Genomic DNA, 23911 nt, shown 5'->3' with positions numbered 1-23911 from the left:
GAGAACACTCATGTAGTAGTGCTGTGAATCCTGAGTTCACCAAGGTTAGGACAGCAGCCGAGTGATACCACCAAACCTGACCTCCACTCGATTGAGAAGCGCCGTGTATTCATCCACAGATGGCCTGGTAGTACCCAAAGGGAGGCCCAAGTAAATGAAAGGCATAGTACTCACTTTACACCCGAAAGTGTTGTCCTGTAACCGAGTCTTCTCCTCATCAACATTAATCGGAACCAAGAAGGATTTGCTGAAATTGACTTTAAGCCCAGTTTAGTCTCCCTCTTGGTTTGATCGCAAGTGTGCAGGAATTGGAAAGCGTAAGCAAGACAATCTTGATTAGATCTCCCTTTAAGAAACCCATACTGATTTTGATGAACTAAATAGAGGATGACCAATTGCAATATGTTGGCTATCAATTTAGTCTATAGTTTCTTTGAATAATTAAGGAGGGAGATGGGTCCATAGTCATGCACTGTTTCAGGCTGTCTTTCTTGGGGATCAATATGATAAAAAAAAAACCATTGATGCTTTGTATGCTGAGCTCACCATCTGCAAAATCCACGCATAATTTGTAGAAATCATGACAAAATATGTGCCAGCACTTATTCATGAAAAAACCGTTGAACCCATCTGGGCCTAGAGCATGGTCTGAACTGTGTTGTTAATCTCCTCTTTGGAGAAGGGGCTATCTATGTTTGGTAGAAGGACTGCATCAATGAGCTCAGCCAAGTCAAAGTGAATACATGTGTATTCCGAGGTACCTAGCCGCTCCTTGAAGGCAGAACAAAGCACACCAGCCTTTAGCTCATGATCTGAGACAATAGTGCTATCAAGGAGAATGAGATGTGAGACAAAATTCCAACAAACAGTTTGTGTAGCAATAGCTTGGAAACGTTTTGAATTTTCATCACCAAACTTGACCCATCAAATAGTTGCCTGTTGTTTCCATGTTCTAGGAAGACACCTGGCTTGGAAACAACCCTCTCATTGAGCAATATCCTTCACTGTTCAATATTGTGAGTAAGAAACATGCCACAATGGAGGAAGTGGTGAGTACTATACACCACTCAATATATCCTTCCGTAGAGCTATCATAGGAGATAAACTAATTGCATGGTAGGATTTTGTGCCTAAATTAGCCAAATGTAAGTCTATCTCAAGAAAGGGATGTTTTCAAATGAAATTTACATTTGAATGACCAATCTCAGTTCACTCAATTCATACCCTTTCAAGTAAATTTCTATGGCAGTTGAAACATACCTTGATAACAAAAATTTTCTTATGGTATCTAGGAAGAAGGGTCATCTTGACCAAGGATAACTTGCCAAAAAGAAATTAGAATGACAATCAGAAGTGTTGTTTTTACAACTTCTTTGATTTCCATACTGCTAAATCAGTTTGGCGTATAGTCTGAATTGCTATTGGCATTAATCCACCTAGGAATATTTCTCATAGGATGGAGGATTGGCTTTTAAGTGTGGGAGCTAAGTGAAAGATTTTTTTTTTTTTTTGATCGGGATGGCCGCTCTATGCTAGGCTATAGATCTATACCAAAATGATATTGCTTTTGATAAAATGAAATATACAGTTTTCGTGCAGGCTATTTTCAGAGGAGCTTCTTGGCTGAGACATTGGGCATTGCTGCAGGAAGAGGGAGAAAGGTAGAGAGACACATATGGCATGCCGATCATTGGAGGTAGTTGCCATTAAATTCTTCACCAAGCATGGGTATTGGTTCAGGAAGAGGCTAAGTGTTGGTTGATATGTAAGAAAAACTCCAAAAGCTTGATGCAGTGGCCAGCGATTTGGCTGTGCGCACAGGTTAAATGGAATCTGTGAATTCTAATTTTTTTAGAAGGATATAACCATGTTGGCACTCGGCTGCTGCTCGATCCCAAATTCCCAACTCGTACGGGCAATGAGCTCACCGAATCGATATATCACCCATATCTACTAAACAATTAAAAATCAGCATATAAAACAGAGTGGTGATCATAAACGAAGATATCGGTTAAGATCTGTAGTAGTAGACTGTCAGCTTCAATAGCTAAGAAAACAGCAGAGCCAGGTGCAAGCGACTGAAAGAAAGACCTCACGAGAAATTTGAACCTCAATAAACGAGGGCAGAGACTTCCAAAAGGAACCTTCAGATCGTCAGACGACCATCGCACAAGTACAGTAGACACGGCAAACCGCACTCAGTTGAGGGAGATGGACAGAACCTAGGACGTAGGCTAGCGCTACAATCAATAACGCTACAGGTCTCAAATCCAGATTACCAAACAAGTAGAAGAATCAAAGAAATGACACCACAAGAAACAGACAACTTATAACCAACTGCGGACTCGCATTCAACAACGCCAACGAGGGCACAAATCAGTCTCAGAACACTAAAGTTTTGCCGAACCCAAAATAACAATACAGTTCTTAAACGACAGACCGAGGGTGTATTGTTCATGCGATAACAGCAATGGCTGTGGACAAAACTTAAGCGATGATACCAAACCACTTAGGTATCCCAAAATCAGACACAGAATCAACCACCAGAGGCATCACTTCTTCTTGGCAGCAGCCTTGGTCACCTTGGCGCCGGTTGGGTCCTTCTTCTCCACGCTCTTAATGACTCCAACAGCAACCGTCTGCCTCATGTCTCGGACGGCAAAACGACCAAGAGGAGGGTATGCGGAAAAGGTCTCCACAACCATGGGCTTGGTGGGAATCATCTTCACCATACCAGCATCACCATTCTTCAGAAATTTGGGCTCCTTCTCGAGCTCCTTGCCAGACCGCCTGTCGATCTTGGTCAGGAGCTCAGCAAACTTCACAGCAATGTGGGAGGTGTGGCAGTCCAGGACTGGAGCGTAGCCGTTGCCAATCTGCCCAGGGTGGTTCATGATGATGACCTGGGAGGTGAAGCTGGCAGCCTCCTTGGCAGGGTCATCCTTAGAGTTCGAGGCCACATACCCACGCTTGATATCCTTAACAGCAACATTTTTCACGTTGAAACCAACATTATCACCAGGAAGGGCCTCCTGGAGAGCCTCGTGGTGCATTTCAACAGACTTGACCTCAGTAGTCAGGCCGCTGGGACCAAAGGTAACAACCATACCAGGCTTGAGGACACCAGTCTCAACACGACCAACAGGGACAGTACCAATACCACCAATCTTGTACACATCCTGAAGGGGGAGACGTAGGGGCTTGTCCGAAGGCCTCTTGGGCTCATTGATCTGGTCAAGAGCCTCAAGCAAGGTTGGGCCCTTGTACCAGTCAAGGTTAGTGGACCTCTCAATCATGTTGTCACCCTCAAAACCAGAGATGGGAACGAAGGGAATTTTGTCAGGGTTGTAGCCGACCTTCTTGAGATAGGAGGAGACTTCCTTCACAATCTCATCATAACGGGCCTTCGAGTACTTGGGAGTAGTGGCATCCATCTACAAACAGAACAGCATCAGAACATTACCATTAGTTGAATGAAACAGGTTACATTAACAGCAATGAATGCTGGCAAAAATAAACAGTACATTTGAGAGAATAATACATCAAAAATTACAGATCAAGGACACTTCTTTTAGAGACTCAACTTGTATAAAGTAACACATCAACAGCAATAAACAAATATACACAGGTTGATAAACATATATCATAAAACATAGAAAAACACATCTATGTTACCAAGTGCATGCTGTAATAAATATAAAGCAAGTACAAAAATACAAAACAACCAGTTATATGTCAACATATCCTAGTAAATACTAATACAGAACAAAAGTAATGATAGCAAGCATACAACAAAAATTAAATGCTCCATCACTTATGTTCACATTTCATATGCATTACACCTTAACTATCCCACTAACTTGAGATCATTACAGCATTATAAAACTTTAGAACATTATTAGAAATATGTGAGCTAGAAATGTAAACATAATTACTGAAAATCTTCCGGTACAGCTAATATAACACTATGCAAATTTATGAAAGTGAACTACCATCATGCATAAATATGTAGGAAACAGATGGTTATTAATGCAATCAATTGGCATGTATTGCAATTTTGTTCGTCAAAATCAGTAACACTCGGATACTAGCATTCATGTTGACTGAAAGAAACAGGCACTATAATTGTGTGCAAATATATAAACCTGGACAATCAACATGCACATTTACAAACATCTCAGCCCAAGACAAGAGTGAAACAGGAATTTCTGGATATACCTTGTTGCAGCAGCAAATCATCTGCTTCACCCCAAGAGTGAAAGCAAGGAGAGCATGCTCACGGGTCTGGCCATCCTTGGAGATACCAGCCTCAAAACCACCAGTGGTTGAGTCAATGATAAGGACAGCACAGTCAGCCTGGGAGGTACCAGTGATCATGTTCTTGATGAAGTCACGGTGTCCAGGGGCATCAATGACCGTGCAGTAGTACTTGGTGGTCTCAAACTTCCACAGGGCGATATCAATGGTGATACCTCTTTCACGCTCAGCCTTGAGCTTGTCAAGCACCCACGCATACTTGAATGACCTCTTGTTCATCTCGGCAGCCTCCTTCTCGAATCTCTCGATCACACGCTTGTCAATACCTCCAAGCTTGTAGATAAGGTGGCCAGTGGTGGTCGACTTGCCAGAGTCGACGTGGCCAATGACCACAATGTTAATGTGAGTCTTCTCCTTACCCATGGCTACCGGGAAATCTTAAACTGCTGCATGAAATGAATAAACAGTAAAAAACAACATATTGGAAGAACCATTAAGCAAACAATTAGTTAACTAAAGTACCGCAACAGATAATACTATAGATGGTAAATTGGATCAAACAAGAACGATGCCGCAATAATAATCTATGGCTCTATAATCAGTACTCTAGTGCATGCATCGCACAAAACCACAATTCACACGTAGATCTCACAACAACTTTACGGTCAGTGACGAAACAATTGGTTACTTAAAGTGTAACAGATAATATTATAGATCGGAAACTAGATCAAACAGGAACGACGCAACAGTAGCAAGCTACGTTTTGATAATAAGTTGCAATCAAACTTAAACATATTAGAGAAGGTCAGACCAACAACACTTTATCAGTACTCTAGTGCATTCATCAGCACACTTCATCACACATAGGCATCATAAATAGTAGAAAAGGCATCAAACGAATAGGCTCACAACAAAACGAGAAGGAAGAGAGGTGCGTGCGGCGGAAGCGTACCTCGGCTGACTGCGGACGGCGGCAGAGGTCGTCTCTGGCGTGGTCGGTCGCGCCTCGAGTTGAAGACGGTCACAGCTCGCCGCGGATCTGTGGGGCGGTGACGACGGTCACAGATCGCTCCGGGTCAAGGACTCCCGGTGTGCGGCGGCTGGCTGCGTGTGGGATTTGGGAAGGGGATGGAGCTAGGTTTTGGGAAGTATATATATAGTATGGAATATGGGCTATTGGGCCACCATGGGCCTGAAAACAATGAGCACGTGTCTGTTTGAAAATTTTACAAAATTAGACTACCGTTGCATGTTCATCGGGTGAGAGCAAGATCTCGCCCCACGAATAGACGACACCTAGACATAGCAGACTAGCGTGGCTAGCTGCTGACCTGGCACAGAATATGTCACCCTATGATTGGGCGATACCTTATTGTCGTCTATTGGTACCCTAATTCGATTTTATTTGTGACATAATAGGTATCGTCCATGGGTCGCCATTTTTTGGTGTCAATTCGTTCAATGCCATTAGATATTTATGAGATATTTTGGATACTCAAATTTCACCGAAACGAAAGGGTAAACACAGTGATTTTAATAGGAGCTGCAACATACATGGTGGCATATACGGTACACGATCATTCTAACATATACATGTATCACATCTAAACCTAACATGCTTTAGGGAATGTAAACAACATGATTACAACATCTATTATACTGAGTGCAACGTGAGCACTATCCCTTCCTTGTCGCTTCCAATCTTGCATCACGCGACCGATGTGCCCTCTCACAGTTTCTCTCTTACTATGTGGTTATGCTCCTCCCTTATCTTCTGCTGCTTCTCATGAATGCGCTTGCGCGTAGCCTCCCTTCTCTCATCGGCTTCCATCTCATGGAAGCGTCTACAAGTGGCATGGTGCTGAATGTGAAGGAGGAACACGTCCGCTTCCAACTGTTCAGTATCCAGCCACTGTAAGAAGTTATATAGTGGTGATGGAGACTGCAAGGGAGACCAAAATATTCAGAGGTAAATCTCATATGTATTTAGAGTAGTTTGGCCAGAAGTGATTACCTGGTGGTTGTAGCCAACATTGGTGCTTCCCTGGGGTGGATCGTACGTGTAGTTGCGGCATATGAAGAACCTCCTTCTATAGGTGTAGGAGAATTCGAAGGACTTTATTACCCTACAAAGGTTTCCACACCATCATATGGGCACTTCGACCCCATCAGGCGTAGTATCCAACAAGTGTTTCTTGGGGAAAGGATCGGATGCCATTTTGGTCGGAGTTGTAGATGTTGAGGCTAATGGTTTGGTTCTACATATGGCCAGGAGATCATCTATTTATACTACGGTTTCATGCTAGTGTATGGACTAAGTCAACAAAAATCGACCCTAGAAAAGCAGTTGATTCCATTGTAAGAATTGGTCATGTCAACTGAAAAGGCTACTTCTAAAAGGACTATTTCTGAAAAGTCTATATCTGAAAAGACTACGTCTGAAAAGGCTAATTCTGAAAAAGGCTACTTCTAAAAGGACTATTTCTGAAAAGTCTATATCTGAAAAGACTACGTCTAAAAAGGCTAATTCTGAAAAGGCTAGGTATGAAAAGGCTACTGCCGAAAATGCTACTTCTAAAAAGGTTAGGTTCAAAATGGCTAATCCGAAAAGGCTAGGTCTGAAAATAGAGTAGAGGTTTACTAATGTGATGAGTTCTAGTACAAGCTATCAATTTTATTATCACGGTTAGATGTCTGCGGTTAACACAAAGTTAACTGTAATATTACATTGATGCGGATAGGAAAAGGCTTTTACTGGGTGGCCCAGGGATGTCTCCCCCTTCGTTGACATGCTGCTTCATGCTCAGCCTCTTCTTGCAGACGCGGGAGTGCTTCACGCCTTTGTAGGTCTTCCTCACGCCTTTGAAGCTCGACCTCCTGCCTCCTTAGAATGTCCTATCAGAGACAATGTTCCTCCTCACACATCTGAAGTTCCTCGGTCTATCGCTTGCATTCTTATTCTCAATGTTGACATTCTTGTTGGTGCTCGTGCCTTGCCTTCTGTCGCATATGTGCTTCATCCATCCTAATCTCATACTCACCTTTGGTTTTAGCCTCTCTGATATAGCCCCCACTGTATGGTGACCTGACAAGGTCGATCCATTCCTTGAAACAACATGGCTTACGACAATAAACCCCGAAGTTATAAGCGTTCTACTCAATGTATCGTTGGGAGGTGTGGACGAAGGCCAAAAGAGAGACGTACCATGAAATCATCATCAAGCTCCGGGCACATGAAGAACCTTCTACCAAAAGTCTCGACTTCAAAGGACGTTAACATTCGAGCTCGGTCGCCACACTTGCACAATGGACGCTTGTGCAATTGTGGCACTCCCATGGGGTGGTTCTTCTAAGAATCCATGATGACCTGTTTCAAGACGGTAAGAGTAAACAATTATCACGCAAAAGGGCTAATTGTGTGATACAAAAATAGCTTCAGTATGCCAAGTTCTTTTGGATGAAAAGACAAGTCATATATGGTGCTATGAAAACAATTATGCCACGATAAAAAGGAGCTATGGTTCTACTGAATGTGCATCTAGCCGCTAAGTGTGATTTTGGTAATTAATGACAATACATATGACTAACAATTGTGTTGAGAATTGTTAGTAGGTTGTTCCATAGGTCATGCATGGAAGATAGAGCATGTATTTATTGAGAAATGTCATGTAACCAAGAGAGATGCATCAAGATAAATGAGCTCTAGATAATGCTCGGGTAAGTGGTGATAATACATGTGGACTAACAATTATGTTGATAATTATTAGCAGGTTATTCCATAGGAGATGCATAAGTGATAAATCATGGATTTGTTGAGGAATTATATGATATCAAAGAAATGCATCGATGCCATTGAGCTCTAGGTGATGCTAATGAGATAAAGGAGAAGCTCAAGAAGATTGACGATAAGCGTGAAGGCTAATTCACTTGTGGAGATCAAATGACTTAAGGTATAAAGTTATCAATTAGATTTTATGAACTAACCCTATGTGCTATGTGCTTGAGAGTGAGTGAGGTTAGGTTCCATATGAAGATTGGCAACAAGAGTGAAGGCTAAATTACTTGTGAAGATCAAGTGACTTAATGTATAAAGTTATCAATTAGGTTTTATGGACTAACACATATGCTTTATGCTTGAGAGTGAGTTAGAGTTAGATTCCATAAGAAGGCATGAGTGGAATTGAGATGTTCAATATGTTAAGTTGGAAGAGCAAGATCAAGACAACCTTAGTAGACAACTTATATGCTTAATGCTTACGGTTCATGCCTTGGTGGTGAACCAAATGAAGATGGTGCGAAGAGTGAAGTCTGCTATGCTTGGTGCATGGAAAACAATCAAGTAAACTTCATCAAGCTTTCAGAAGATCAAGAGAGGATTGAGATGAGAAGCGATGATGAACATCATCATCAAGCTCAAGTCAAGAGTTGATAACAAGTCTAGAAGAAGCATCAGGGCTCAGATGATATGTTTGTCAAGTCCAACGAGATGGCTCAAGGCAAAGGTATAACTAGAATAGGTTTTCTAGTTTTACTGGTCTCAAGGTACTTGGTGGGAGACCGGGTTATAGGATTGATAGCCGTATTATTAAGAGGGGTTGCCGGATGCGTAGCTCACAGGATGTCAAGTGCTCATGCCATATGCTCAGTGCGTGGATGATGTGTGAGTAGGTTTTGCTTAGTGTGTTCAGGGTATCCAAAAGGTGGTTTAGATTTAACCTTTGTACCGCTGTTGCCTTTGTGGTGGAATGTGCCTTTGGCCAAGCCTTATTGGTGTTTGATGTGCCATGTGGTACCTAGTTTAATCTTGGGTGATTAAGCTTAGTAAAATGGATATAAGTGTCTGAGTTAGTCTTTGAAATGTTCCTAGGTTTAATACAATGTGTTTGAGATCAAGCAATCAGTTGGGATATGTAACCCTCTGAATAAACTTTTCATAAAGTCCAAGATCGTCAAAATCGGACATCGGGTTCAAAAGTTATCGATGTTTTTTAGAGTGTTAGTTATGCTGATAGGAAGTTCCGATGTGTCGAAAACTTTCTATGGGTATATCGGAAGTTTCGATGTATTGGAACCTCCAATTTTCAGAAACATGGGGTTCTTGGGTCCAGATGGATTTTGGATTTTGGATCAGAAGTTCTAATCCATACTTTGGAAGTTCCGATATGTGCTTTTTAGTAGGTTTGGGAGTGCTCTATGTCTTAGATCTAACCGTTAGGATTCATAGAATCGAAAAATCCGATCAGAGGATCGGAAGTTTCGATCAGTGCAGAATCTGCCCAATAGATAGTATTTAGAGTTGGGGTATAAATACCCCTTGCCCTCCTTGTGGGGATATGGCTGGTCAAACCTTGTGTAGGTGTGAGAGCTTGCTGTGGTGGTGCTAGCAAGAGCTAGAGAGGTGTTAGAACTTTGTGTTCTACCTTGGATTGAGAGGTGTCAGAACTTTGTGTTCCACATTTGAGTGCTCTCATTTCTCTCTCTCAAGTTTGCTTTGTGATTTCCAAGGGCTTTGTGTCTTGGAGAGTAGAGAGACAGGTGAGAGATGTGGTGTTTTGGTAGCCCATGGTTGGCGCATTTTTTGTGTGTGTTGAGCACTTGGCTTAGTGTGAAGAGTGCATTCGGGTGCTTATTACTCTTGGAGACAACCGTCTCCTAGATGGCTTTGTGGAGGATTGCCGGTGATCTCTTCAAGTGAAGATTATGAGGAGACCAGGAAGTGATAGCGGAACTCACCATCTCCGGAGTGGAGGAAGAGCTAACCATAGTAGAGATGAGGAGTGCATTGTGCAACCTCGTGAGAAAAAGGGTTAAAAGAGACCCGACTCAAGTGGGATCGAGCTTCCTTAACGAAGATGTAGGATATTGGTGCATATCCGAACTACAGTACAAATCATTTATCTCAGTATTTCCTTACTCTTGTGCATTACATTGATTTAATTCCTTGCATGCTCATATGTATGCGCATTGAGTTAATTTCGTGAGATTCTATCTAGCTATTTTTACTTGTATCGGCATATCCGATCGATAGGATCGAAACATCCGATTGGCTTTAATCGGAACATCCGATCAGTAGGATCAAAACTTCCGATTAGAGTTCGTGCATATTTTGCTAGAATTGGATAATTTTGTCACCCTAGGATTGTTATCTTTCATATTTATTGTAGGGTGATTGTGCACTAGTTGAGCCTAGCATATTTAGGTTTTTCACTTGTGAAATTTTTTATTAGTTTATTTTCATTGTTATTTTAGGCCAATATCGAAAAAGGGGATGAAATTTTCAAAACGACTATCCACCCCCTCTAGGCGACATCATTGTCCTTTTAATTGGTATCAGAGACAATTATCTCTTTTAGGGCTTTACCGCATAGAGAGTAAAGATATAGACTAGTGGATTAGTGCACATAGAACCACTCTTATTAGATGGCACAAATTATTTTGAATGGAATACTCGCATGCTTAATACTTTAAGAGTTCCCCCATGACTCCTTTTAGGGCGTTGATTCCTAGCGAGCCCCCGGGCTAGTTATAGGTCTCGTAGACCATCACTCCTTCGGCTATGTCCTCTAATGATTTCATAGACGACTTTAAGAGTTTCTCCATGAAAATCTCGTGTTGTCCTAGAGATCATGAGGATGGTAGGCGGACAAGACTATCGGCGAGACATTTGTCCTTTCTTGGGATATACTTGACCGAGAGTCCAATAAATTTCTTTTTCAGCTTCCTCACCTCTGCGGGGCAGTCTGTCTTGGTTTTATCCAAGGTTTGATACTCCTTGATAATTTGCTTCACCACCAATTGTTAATCCCATTTCATAAGTAGGCGACATATGCCAAAAGCAGAATCTACTCGGAGTCCAGCGAGCAGACCCTCATATTCGACTATATTATTTGTGGCCAGAAAATCGATCTTGACGATGAATAATGGATAGTTACGATATCCGAACACTCCAGGGTTTCCTACAATTCTCGGGGTATATCTTTATCTCTGGGAAGAGAATCCGTGGAAGAAAGAAACTACTTGTGTGTACCCAAGGTGTCACATAACCGGGAAGGTTATCTCCAAAAAAGCAAGAAGGAGGAGTCCAGAGGATGTATGACAACCCCATATATATACAGAGCTGGGGACCCTATAGAGAGGGAGCCCAAAAAAACAAGTTATTAAAGAGCACCACAAGCAAGACAAGCCAAGATAAGCCAAAGAGGAAGTTGCCGATTAGGTTTAGATCCATCTAGACTAGCCATACCCCCTTGTAACAGGCTTAGATCAATACAAGACAAACAAGATGTAAGGCTATTATCCTAAGAGAGGCCTGAACCTGTCTAAAAACCCCTATTTATTCCCCTTACGATTCGTCTAATCAAAGAATCCCCCTAATTCTTTAACAAGTTCGTTAGATCAATGGTTCACAAATCATCGACGACTGGCGCCGTCCGTAGGGATGATGAAAAAAGGCATTGAAGAGTCTACACACGACATGCCGTCGGCATCACCCAAAGCTCTAATGAAAACTTGTTTTTCAGTTGAGGGGTTCTACGACAACTTTACCTCTCTTCCTGATGAACCGGTGATTGATCGGGTGGATTTTAGCGACAAGCTTTCTGGCGACGATTCAAGTGATAAGGTTAGTCAATTTACGGATCAATACGCCAAAGATTACAACATCAAGTTCAAATGACTTGGCAGCTAAGACAATTATGAATGTCCAATTCACAGCAAGTTGGGATCTATCCCCGTAATTTCTGACAACATGGATTGCCAAGATACCAATCTAGAGCAATTCGATGAAGCATTCATGATGGATCTAGACACCTCCTCTAATAGAGATTACCCCAAGAAGTTTTCGCTATCAGAGATGGTGGTGATAATCTAGGTCATCATGACGATGACCCTACAAATGGTCGAGGCCCTCAGGCCCCGATGACAAGTAATGGTCAGCTTCAGGTGGGCACACCACCTCCTGTCCTTATCGAGGCCACTTTCATACAATCTCCCGATTATCAACAAGGGGTTGTCCACTTCAAATCCATGACTGCTAAGAGGATCCTCTTTCTATAAGAAGCCCTCATGCGCCCTCCGACCATGGATTTTTGGCTACCCCAGCTGGTAAGGATTTGGTGAACACATCGGTCGACTTAATAAAAGAGATCATCATCTAGGCCAAGAACCGGTGGTTGACTTAACAAAGGAGATCATCATCCAGGTAGAGAACTCTAACTAGGCCCTGGTTGAAAATAGTGCTAATCGGGGTAGACCAGACAATCCCCCACTGCAAGATGTGTCCGACTCGGAGAGGCGTAACCCTAGAAACAAGATTTCCTGAGACGACAATCAGGCAAATAACCATCGTCAGACCTCACTGGTCAAAGGTCATTCGATCAATAACTTGCATCAGTTCATCGATAACCAGCGAAGATGCCAGGGAGCTTCTGAGGAGGCTTCTTCTAACCCTCGTTGATCTAAGCGGGAAGCATCCTGGCATCAATCAAATCGGGACCAATCTTTGATCGCCGTGGAAATGACTCTCAGAGGTGTTGGGACCAAGCAAGGCACCATCAACGGATGCCTGGCTTTCTCTATGAATCTACAGAATGTAAGTTGGCCAGCAAGGTTCTGCCCTGAGATGATCAAGAAATACAACGGGAGCGTGAATCCCCTTAAGTTTCTCCAGATCTATGCCACGACCATCCAAGAGGTAGGTGAGGACGAGAAGGTAATGGCGAATTACCTCCCTACAACCCTTGAAGGGGTAGCCAGGACTTGGTTGGCCAATTTATCATCGAGGACAATCTACTTATGGCAGCAGCTTTGCGATGTGTTCCGAGCTAACTTTCAGGGTACCTACATTCACCCTAGCATGAAAAATAACCTCCACCGTTGTGAGCAGATGGTGAATGAAACCTTGCACGAGTTCGTGCGATGCATCAGCAACATCTGAAACACCATCCCCAAGATTAGCCACTACGATGTATCCAATAGTTCACTCAAGGGGTTAAGAGCCAGCGTTGCATTGAAGACATAGCTAGAAAGGAGCTCTAAATAGTTAAGGAGCTCATGCAGATTATCTATAAGTCAGCTAGAGTTGAGGATGTACTCCTCTATGTTAAGGAAAAGACTTAGGGCATCAAGCGTCCTCAACGCGGCCTCGGTGGTGACAATGTCCAAAGCAAGCTAAAAAAACACCAAGGGAGATAAGGTCAAGAAAGATAAATCTGATGAAGTTTTTGTAGACTTGCTCGGCGTCCATACGTACTAGTGCTCAGGTCCTTCCCAGAGTATATGATGAGTAATGTTGTCCTGATCTTTCGATAGGTAGCGATAAGTCGGTGGGTGGAAAACTCGACATTGATGATTCAAAGGCTTCGACCCGAACAGATCGTCTCCCTTGCAATCACTACACCACAGCTCCGTTGGTTATCAACCGTGTCGCGCGGTTGAACTCGCCAAGAAGGCTCAATCCCTGCAAGCGTACCGAGAACACAAGCAAGAACGTAGAAGTTGCAATCTGAAATATTGCGAATAGAATTCAAGCACTCGAAGTTGGGGTTCCACAAACACTTGCGGCGGCCTAGTCGGTCCGGAACAAGAGCGAAAATCTCACAATCTGTGTGTAGATCAATATCTAAGCAAAACCCAACCCTAATTAGGGCGGTGACTACTGTATATAAAAGACTAGGGTCGGCCAAGGACCCTTGGACGCGTCCCTAATGGACTCCAACACGTTACACGGCCCAACGGCCCAAAAGATGGTGGCGCAGCACCCTGATAGATTCTGGACGTCCACTTGTTTCGATGATTTCTGTTGACTCAGAAAGAATTTGGATATGAGACCAGTCCCGTTGGAAATCTTATCTCCTTAGCTTTCCAACCATATGTAGAACGTCAAAAACGGAGTCCGTATGCATCCTGAGTGACGATTTTAGTGCAGACTGGTCCTGGACTCCGAAACGGACTCGAACTGGATTGGACCTCCACCTTGGCTTGGGCACCCTTGCTGTTCTTCTCCCGTGTTCCTAAGTAACAATACATCACAATTATTCAGTAGCATCCCATCCTCATCAAAATATAAAGGAACACTAAGGAACGAGCTCACCTCATGATTTAGTTGACGTGCACGAGCTCGTGTCAATGGACCTATTATTGGAGGAATACTCGGTATGTGTGTATCCGAAAGAGTGATGTCCTCATCAGTATAAGCTTTACACCAAGCTCTAGCAAATGAGACAGAAAGCCTTGATGCTACTTCCACCAAACCGACAACCACAACATCTACCAGTGCCGCCTCTTGAAAAAGTTGGTCAAGACGGTGGTTGAAAAAGAGGCTAAGGGAAAAAAGATTCAGGTCATGGCCCAAAGTAGAGACTTCAACTCAGATGGCAGTTAGGATGATACAAATACAATGTCTTTTCAGCCAAGCGAAAGGACTGTCAACAACATGTTTGGGGTTCCGTGTCCTACGAGTCCAAGCGGTAGTACAAAACAATGGCCCATGAAGTCCTAGCCGTTATCCCTAAGGATCGCCAGGCTGTTAATTCGCTAGACTTTGAAATATCCTTTTGCCAAGAAGACTGCCCTGATAATTTTGTATGGCCAGGTCACTTTTCGATAGTGGTCGAGCCTATGATAAAAAATTATCGGGTTACCTGAGTCCTTATCGACGGAGGGAGTTCCCTGAACATTCTCTTCACTAGTGCACTCGAAGGTATGCAGATCTCTTGGTCTTCTACCGAATTGGTTACTCAAGATTTCCACGGTATAGTACCCGGGTCTTCGGCCACTCCTATCAGCCAGATATTGCTACCCGTTACCTTCAGGAAGCATGACAATTTTCAGACAAAAAAAAATTATGTTCGACGTGGTCAATTTTGAGACAATAGAAAATGCCATTATAGGAAGACATACTCTAGCCAAATTCATGACAACCACGCATTACGCTTATTAGTGTGTGAAGATCCTCGTACCCGAGAGAGTCATCACAATCCGGGGATGCACGAAAGTAGGCTTACGCTATGACAAATTGAGTTTAGATATGACCATGCAACACCAACCTTACAAGGAGATGAAGAACTTGAGACTTTAATGCCGTCATGAAGTTTCACAACGAAGTCAAATCAGTTCCTTTGGATCCAACGGAGCCATCCACGATCGTTCAAATTGGCTCCAAATTGGATCCCAAATAGGAACTAGTGCTCATCACATTCTCTGGGCAAACGTTAACGTGTTCGCCTGGCAACTATCAGACATGCCCGGGATCCCTAGGGAGGTGACTGAGCATAAACTATCTATTCGGCCCAACCTGAAGCCGGTCAAACAGAAACTCCAATAGTTCACACCCGGTCAGAAAGGAGCCATTAAAGAGGAAATCAAAAGTGTCACCAAGGCAGTTTTTATTCGAAAGGTGGATCATCCTGAGTGACTTGCAAACCCCTTTATGGTCATAAAGTCAAATGACAAATAGTGAATGTGCGTCGACTTCATGGATCTCAACAAAGCCTGCCCCAAGGACGCTTTTCCTCTACCACGAATAGATTAGATAGTTAACTCCACCTCTGGTTGTGACTATCTAAGCCTTCTCGATGCCTATTCTGGTTATCACTAGACTAACATGCATCTGGAGGATGAGGATGTTACTCCATTTGGGGTTTATTGCTATGTTAAAATACCCTTCGGATTGAAGAATGCTAGTGCCACATACCAATGATGCATGCAAATAACACTCCATGACTGATCGGCCGAAACGTAGAAGCCTACATCGATGATCTCATCGTCAAAACCAAAAAATAGGAAGAACTCATCTCCAACCTAGAAGAAATGTTCAACAACATGTACAAGAATCAAGTCATGTTGAACCCGAAGAAGTGTGCATTTGGAGTCGATGTAGAGAAATTACTCTAATTCTAGTGTCTTATCGGGGAATAGAAGTCAATCCTGAGAAGATCAAAGCTATTGAAGAGATGCAACCCCTTAAGTTAGTGCGAGAAGTTTAGAGACTAACTAGATGCATGGAAGCCTTTAGTCAATTTATTTCTTGGATCAGAGATAGAGGACTTCCCTTCTTCAAGTTGTTAAGACAACATGACAAGTTTGAATGGTAAAAAAAAAACAGAGGAGGCATTCAATAATTTGAAGATGTATCTTTCGTCCCCCTATGCTAGTCCCTCCAAATCCTAATGAAGATTTGCTCTTATATATCGTGGCCAGACCATGTGGTGTAAGTGGGGTATTGGTGGTAGAAAGAGAAGCGTAAGACAAATGAGAGAAAAACCAATGATAGGTATACTACATCAGTGAAGTTCTCCGTGGCCCTAGAGAAGCTATCCACAAGTGCAAAAGCTGTTATATGTGATACTAATGGCCTCTCATAAGTTACGACATTACTTCTAGGCTCATAAGATCACCATACCATTAATATTCCCATTGGGCAAGATCCTGCATAACAGAGAAACAATCGGCTGAATATCCAAGTGGTCAGTTGAACTCAATGAATTCGATGTCCGCTTCATGCCTTGAACAGCAATCAAGTCGTAAGCACTTGCTGACTTCGTGGCTGAAAGGACAAAACTAGATCGACCCCAGGATGACCACGACAATTTATCAGATGTATGGACTTTATTCCTCGACGGATCACTCACGCTTCATGGCGTAGGGGGCTGGGATTATACTGATCTCTCCAATAGGAGAAAGCCCGTAACATGTTTTGCAAATCGATTTTCCAGTCACGAATAATGTGGCCAAATATAAGGGTTTGCTCGCTGGACTCCAAGGAGCTTTTGCTCTTGGTATCTGCCACCTGCTTGTGAAAGGGGATTCACAATAGGTGGTGGAGCAAGTTAACAAAGAGTATCAAACCTCGGATAAGACCTTGACAGACTACCTCACATAGGTGAGGAAGCTGGAAAAGAAATTTGTTGAACTTGAGGTCAAGGATATCCCAAGGAAGGACAATTGCCTCACCGATAGTCTTGCCCGCATGACATCCTCATGGTCTCCAAGACAATCCGGGATTTTCATAGAGAAACTCTCAAAGCCGTATGTGAAATCATCAAAGGATGCAACTGAGGGAGTGGTGGTCTATGAGACCTACAATTAGCTTGGGGTCTCACCAGGGATTGACGCCCTAAAAGGAGTCACGAGAGAACTCACGGCTCAGCTCGAAAGAGAAAGTTTGAGGATGACCGCAATCCGCAAGTACCTTCAAGATCGAGTTATGCCTGAGGATGATGCACTGCCCGAGCTAATTTCTCATCAATCCAAGATGTATACCTTGGTGGATGGCATTCTTTATCGAAAAGGAGCTCACAAAGTACTCATGAAACGCATCTCTCATAAGCATGGTAGAAAACTAATTGAAGAAATCCATGGAGGAGTGTGTAGAGGTCACTGTTTCTTCCGAACCTTGTTTGGAAAGGAATTTGGACATGGTTTATATTAGCCTACAACTCTCCATGATGTAAGTGAGTTGGTAAAAAAGTGTACAAGCAGACAATTCCATAATAGAAGAGTACATCAACATGTTTAAGCCTTATAGACAACTCCTTTGACATGGCCATCCGTGACTTGGGGGCTAGATATTCTATGGCCTTTCCTAGTAGCACCTGGGGGATCCAAATTCCTATTCATTGCAATTAACACTTCACCAAGTGGATTGAAGCTGAGGTACTTGGAAAAATTATGTCAGCGACCGCCAAGAAATTCATCATGAAAAGTGTCATGACAAGTTTTGGCATCTAGAGTAGGATCATCACTAATAACGATAATCAGTTCTCTAGCATGTTATTCATCGATTACTGTGAGGAACTCGACACTACAGTCTAGTTTGTGTCCCTAGCACACCCGCAAAGCAACAGATGGGTTGAATGTGCAAATGGCCTAGTACTCCAGGGAATCAAAACCAGCGTCTTCAACCGCTTATCCTCCTGCACTAAAGCCTGGGCCTCTGAGTTGCCTAACATACTCTAGGCACTTCGAACGACATTCGACAGGGCGACGGGTGAAACATCTTTCTTTCTAGTCTATGGGGCCAAAGCAATGTTGCCCTATGAACTATACACTGATAAGGACGAAATCCCAAGAAGTCATGATGACCTCAATGTTCTCGAGGAAAAAAGGCACAAGTGTTGATAAGATCAGAGTGGTACCAGCAAACTCTTCGATGCTACCACGACCAGAACATCCGCAAAAGATCTTCTGAACCCAGAGATCTGGTTCTACGACTCGTACAAATATAGAAAAATAGCAACAAGCTATCTCCAAAGTGGGAAGGTACCTATAGGGTGGTCGAATCTAATTGACAAGGGTCGTAAAGTTAGGTATGAAGGATGGTCAAGTCCTTAAAATTTCTTGGAATATCAACTAACTTCATAAGTTCTATGTGTAAATACTTAGAATATATTTTATAATATTTGTTATCATATTATCAATATACAGCTTTTCGCCTATCCTCGAACGAATACCTTAAAAAACTGAGATAAGCTGCACTCGGTTTTTTGGATTGCCCATCCAGGAATCTTTCCCTGATAGCCAGTCGGGGGCTTCACGTATACTAGGAGTACAAAACTTGTCGTGCATGTCTTTTTCCTATTGAGAAGAGAAGAATTTTTTTTTGGGATTGTGGAGAACCTTATCGGATCCCTGAGTGCCTGAAAATTCAGACGTTTTCCGCTTGGTGTCGAGCCTAAGGTCGTTGCGACAAACATCCTGATAAGAAATTCCGTAGACCTCAAAACTATCCGAAAGAAATGTTGGACCCTTATTAAAACTTCATTGTATTCAAAAGAAGGTTTACAGTCATACAGAGGTATTCTAGTAGAAATAGGGATCTTCCATTTAACAAGGTTTTTTTGTGCCCCTTTACAGATGGAGAGATGATTACAAAAGGTACTACCAGGCAAAGAGGAAGGAGAGACTTCCATAACTCTCCTGCCTAATGAGAGGTTAAGGCCAGCAGCGCCCCAACTCCCGATTGAACTCGTCGGTGTCGCAGTTTGAAATCGACATCTCTGATGATGATGATTTGGGAGAGGCATTAACTCCTCACCACTGGTTGTTGCTCCATGATGAAAGTTCGGGGGAGGAATTGGTACCCACCTGCCATCATCTGGGCCATCGCTTTTGCTACTCCCTCCAACCAGCCTCACCAGAATAACACGAGGATGGAGAGGATGAAGCGGCAGGCGTCTTGCCGTCTTTAATGGAGACACTGCCGGACGCCTCCCTCTTCTCCACCTTTACAGAAGAATATTTTTTTTTGGGATTGTGGAGAACCTTATCGGATCCCTGAGTGCCTGAAAACTCAGATGTTTTCCGCTTGGTGTTGAGCCTAAGGTCGTTGCGACAAACATCCTGATAACACTTATTAAAACTTCATTGTATTCAAAAGAAGGTTTACAGTCGTACAGAGGTATTCTAGTAGAAATAGGAATCTTCCATTTAACAAGGTTTTTTTGTGCTCCTTTACAGATGGAGAGATGATTACAAAAGGTACTACCAGGCAAAGAGGAAGGAGAGACTTCCATAACTCTCCTGCCTAATGAGAGGTTAAGGTCAGCAGCGCCCCAACTCCTAATTGAACTCGCCGGTGTCGCTGTATGAAATTGACATCTCTGATGATGATGATTTGGGAGAGGCATTAACTCCTCACCACTGGTTGTTGCTCCACGATGAAAGTTCGGGGGAGGAATTGGCTCCCACCTGCCATCATCTGGGCCATCGCTTTTGCTACTCCCTCCAACCAGCCTCACCAGAATAACACGAGGATGGAGAGGATGAAGCGGCAGGCGTCTTGCCGTCTTTAATGGAGACACTGTCGGACGCCTCCCTCTTCTCTACCTTAACCACCACATCTTCCTCCTCTATTTTCACCTCCAAAAGATCCCAGTCCACCTCATCTTGGACCTAAAGCACTAAGGGCTTGCCGTCTTTAATAGGGACACTGTGAGTCACCACCCTTTCTTCAGCCTCCTCATCGGAGGAGGCATCAATGACCTCCACCACTGAACCAGATTCGGTGGGAAACGATGGAGGGGTGAGGGGTGTGTACTCAAGGGAAAAGTTAAGTAGTTGGGAGAAGAAGTCCTGCAATCAGTAAAAGGAGGAGGATCCATAGACGAACTCAAGTTTGGTGTGGCTGAGATTTGGCACTAGAAGATTTATATGGACCAACAGGCCAGGAGGCGAGACGCCTCACCTCCTAATCTTTATTTCTAGGCTCGACTACATTATGAGTCACATGTGCCCAAGTGATGCTCGGTCATCAAAGCTACATTTTTTTAGGTGTCTGACAAGGACAAATAGGTAGACTTCAGTGCAGTCATTTATTCGATGGGTTTTCCAGTGCTTGGGAGCAGTCGAAAGTATGGAGTAACGATCCCTTTGCATTGATGGCATAGAATCTCTTTTACCACCATGTGAACTTTCCACTGCACCTGTTCAACTTTCGAGTCTAGCAAGTGACGATTCCTATCTCCCTTGTACTTGGCAAGGATGGGATAACTTTTCGAGCCAACTAGAAAACCTACCCGGATTAGACAAAGAATCCAGTACTCTCCTCAGAACTTAGAGGCATTTGAAATCTCTAGTGCGTGATATTAGAATCTATGAAACACAATTAGATGCTTCATCCTAATCGAAAATCCAAGTTTACTCGATGACATAGTCAGACAAAAAGCTTATCTTTACTGGCTATGTATTTGAACCGTCGAAGCCTTATTTCACATACTGATGGGGGGTTTGATGATGAATAATAGATAGTTACCATATCCGGGGACCCTAGGGTTTCCCACAATTCTCGGGGCATATCTTTATCTCAGGGAAGGGGTTCTTTGGAAGGAAAAAAACTACCTTTAGGTACCCAAGGCTTCCCGTAACTGAGAAGGTTATCTCCAAAAAAACAGGAAGGAGGAGTCCAGAGGATGTACGATACCCCCATATATATGGAGCCAGGGGACCCTGTGGAGGGAGAGCCAAAAAGCAAGTCATTAGAGAGCACCACACGCATACAAGCCAACCAAAGTCAAGGAGGAAGTCATCGATTAGGTTTAGATCCATCTAGCCTAGCCACACCTCCCTTTTAACGGGCTCAAATCAATACAAGATAAATAGGACGTAGGGCTATTATCCTAAGGGAGGCTCGAGCCTGTCTAAAAACCCCTGTGTGTTCTCCTTGCGATTTGTCTACTTAAAGCATCCCCTAATTCTTCAACAAGTTTGTTAGATCGATGGTTCACAAATCATCAACAGATCTACAAAGCGTATTATAGGCTTTCTCCTGTTGGAGAGATTAGTATAATCCCAGCCCCCGTGCCTTGAAACGTGAGTGATCCATCGAAGAATAGGGTTCATACATCTGATAGGTTGCTGTGGTCATCCTAGGGTTGATTGGGTTCTGTCCATTCGGTCACAAAGTTGGCAAGTACTTGTGACTTGATTACTGTTCGATGCACGAAATGGACATCAAATTCTTTGAGTTCAACATACCACTTTGCGATTCGACAGATTGCATCTTTGTTGTAGAGGATCTCGCTAAGTGGAATATTAGTGGCATGGTAATCTTATGAGCTTGGAAGTAATGTTGCAATTTGCGAGAGGCCACTAGTACAACATATAGTAGCTTATGTACATGCAGGTAGCATTCTTTAGGACCGTTGATCACTTCACTAATGTAGTACACCGGTCACTGGCCTTTCTCTCGTTTGTCTTGTGCTTCCCTTTCCACCACTAATACCTCACTTACAACACATGGTCCGACCACGATGTATAAGAGCAGATCTTCATTAGGGTTGTGAGCGATTAGCACATGGGGGGAAGAAAGATACCTCTTCAAATTTTTTAATGCCTCATCTACCTCTCTTGATTATTCGAACTTGTTATGTTGTCTTAGTAGTTTGAAGAAGGAAAGTCCTCGATCTCTGAGCTGAGAAATAAAAAGGCTAAGGGCTACCATGCATCTGGTTAATCTTTGAACTTATCGCATTGACTTGCAAGGCTGCATCTCTTTAATAGATTTGATCTTCTTAGGATTGACTTCAATTCCCTGGTATGATACCAGGTAATCAAGTAGTTTCCCCCACCGACTCCAAACATGCACTTCTTCGGGTTTAACATGACTCGATTCTTGCGTATGTTGTTGAACGTTTCTTGTAAGTCAGTGATGAGATCTTCCTTCTTTTTTGTTTTAACGATGAGTTCATTGATGTAGGCATTGACATTCTGGCTGATCTGATCATAGAGTGTTATCTACATTCCTCTTTGATATGTGGCACCAATATTCTTCAATCCAAAGGGCATCTTGACATAGAAATAGACTCCAAATGGAGTGATAAAGGATGTCTTCTCCTCATCATCTGGAGGCATGCTAGTCTAGTGATAACCAGAGTAGGCATCGAGAAGGCTTATGTAGTCGCAGCCCAAGGTGGACTCAACTATCTAATCCATTAGTGGTAGAGGAAAACGTCCTTGGGGCGGGCTTTGTTGAGATCGGTGAAGCCAACACACATTCACCATTTACAGTTTTGATTTCTTGACCATGACAGGATTTGTGAGCCGCTCGAGGTCCACTTCTGGAATAAAAATGCCTTGGTGAGCCTTTCGATTTCCTCTTTGATGGCTTCTTTCCTGCTTGACTGGCTTTACGTCAGGCTAGATAGCTAGTTTGTGGTTAATCACCTCCCTGGGGATCCCAGGCTTGTCTGACAGTTGCTATGTGAACATGTCATCATTTGTCCAGAGGAAGGTAATGAGTGTGAGTTCCTATTTGGGGTCCAGTTTGGAGCTAATCCAAACAGTCTTGGATGGCTCAGCTGGGTTCAGAGGAACCGCTTTGACTTCACCATGAGATTTCATGATTGCCTTAGGCCCTGAGTTTTTTGTCTCCTTGTCGAGTTGATGCTGTGTGGCCATGTCTAGACTCTGTTTGTCATAGTGTAGTCCTGCTCTCAGGCAGCCTCGGATGATAATGACTCCCTTGGGTCCCAGGATCTTCACACACTAATAAACGTAATGCGTGTCTGCCATGAATTTGGAGAGAGTAGGTACTCTCAAGATGGCATTGTATGCCGTCTTGAAGTCGACCACGTCGAACAAAATATTTATGTCCGGAAGTTGCCATACTTCCCGAACGTAACGAGAAGCGATATCTGGTCAATGGGAGTGGCCGATGATCCACGTACTATACCGTGGAAGGTTTGAGTAACCAGCTTGAGAGAAGACCGGGAGATCTGCATCCCTTCGAGTGCGTTAGTGAAGAAGACATTCAGAGTACTCCCTCCATCAACAAAGACTCAGGCAACCTTGCAGTTATTTATTATAGACTCAACCATTATCACGAAGTGGCCGAGGATGTTGGCTAAGACTTCTCGGGCCACCATCTCGTGCTGCCTTTTGGACTCATAGGATGCATAACCACCAAACATGTGGTCGATCATCCTCTTGTCTGGCTGAAAAGACATCAGATCCATGTCGTTCTCACTGCCGCTAGAGCTAAAATCCCTACTCTGGGCCACGACCTGTTTATTATGATTATTATGGAATGATCATTGTACGAGTCAATGGTCCGAATAGAATCACAAAACAAAAACATGGTACATGAAAGCTATTATGCCAGTAACAATAACATAGTAGTATGAAGAAAGACAATAACATAACACCATGAAAATAACAA

The 23911-nt window shown here is 43.2% G+C and overlaps 1 protein-coding gene across 2 annotated transcripts; it reads right to left on the bottom strand.

Moving 5' to 3' along the window:
- Positions 1 to 2327: 2327 nt before the first annotated feature.
- On the bottom strand, positions 2328 to 5380 carry LOC133928778 (elongation factor 1-alpha-like). Of its 2 annotated transcripts, none has more exons than XM_062375261.1 (3): positions 5210 to 5380; positions 4219 to 4703; positions 2328 to 3434 (listed from the first exon to the last, which is right to left on the bottom strand). In XM_062375261.1, exons 2-3 carry the CDS (start codon positions 4678 to 4680, stop codon positions 2553 to 2555), a joined length of 1344 nt encoding a protein of 447 aa, XP_062231245.1. In that variant the 5' UTR covers positions 4681 to 4703; positions 5210 to 5380; the 3' UTR covers positions 2328 to 2552. The 2 variants fall into 2 exon arrangements, with proteins under 2 accessions (XP_062231245.1, XP_062231246.1); XM_062375262.1 differs by having other exon boundaries at positions 4219 to 4700.
- Between the last annotated feature and the right edge of the window lie 18531 nt (positions 5381 to 23911).

The sequence above is a fragment of the Phragmites australis genome, chromosome 9 (assembly GCF_958298935.1).
Source record: "Phragmites australis chromosome 9, lpPhrAust1.1, whole genome shotgun sequence".
NCBI lineage: Eukaryota > Viridiplantae > Streptophyta > Magnoliopsida > Poales > Poaceae > Phragmites > Phragmites australis.
This window is presented reverse-complemented; position numbering and strand designations above follow the sequence as displayed.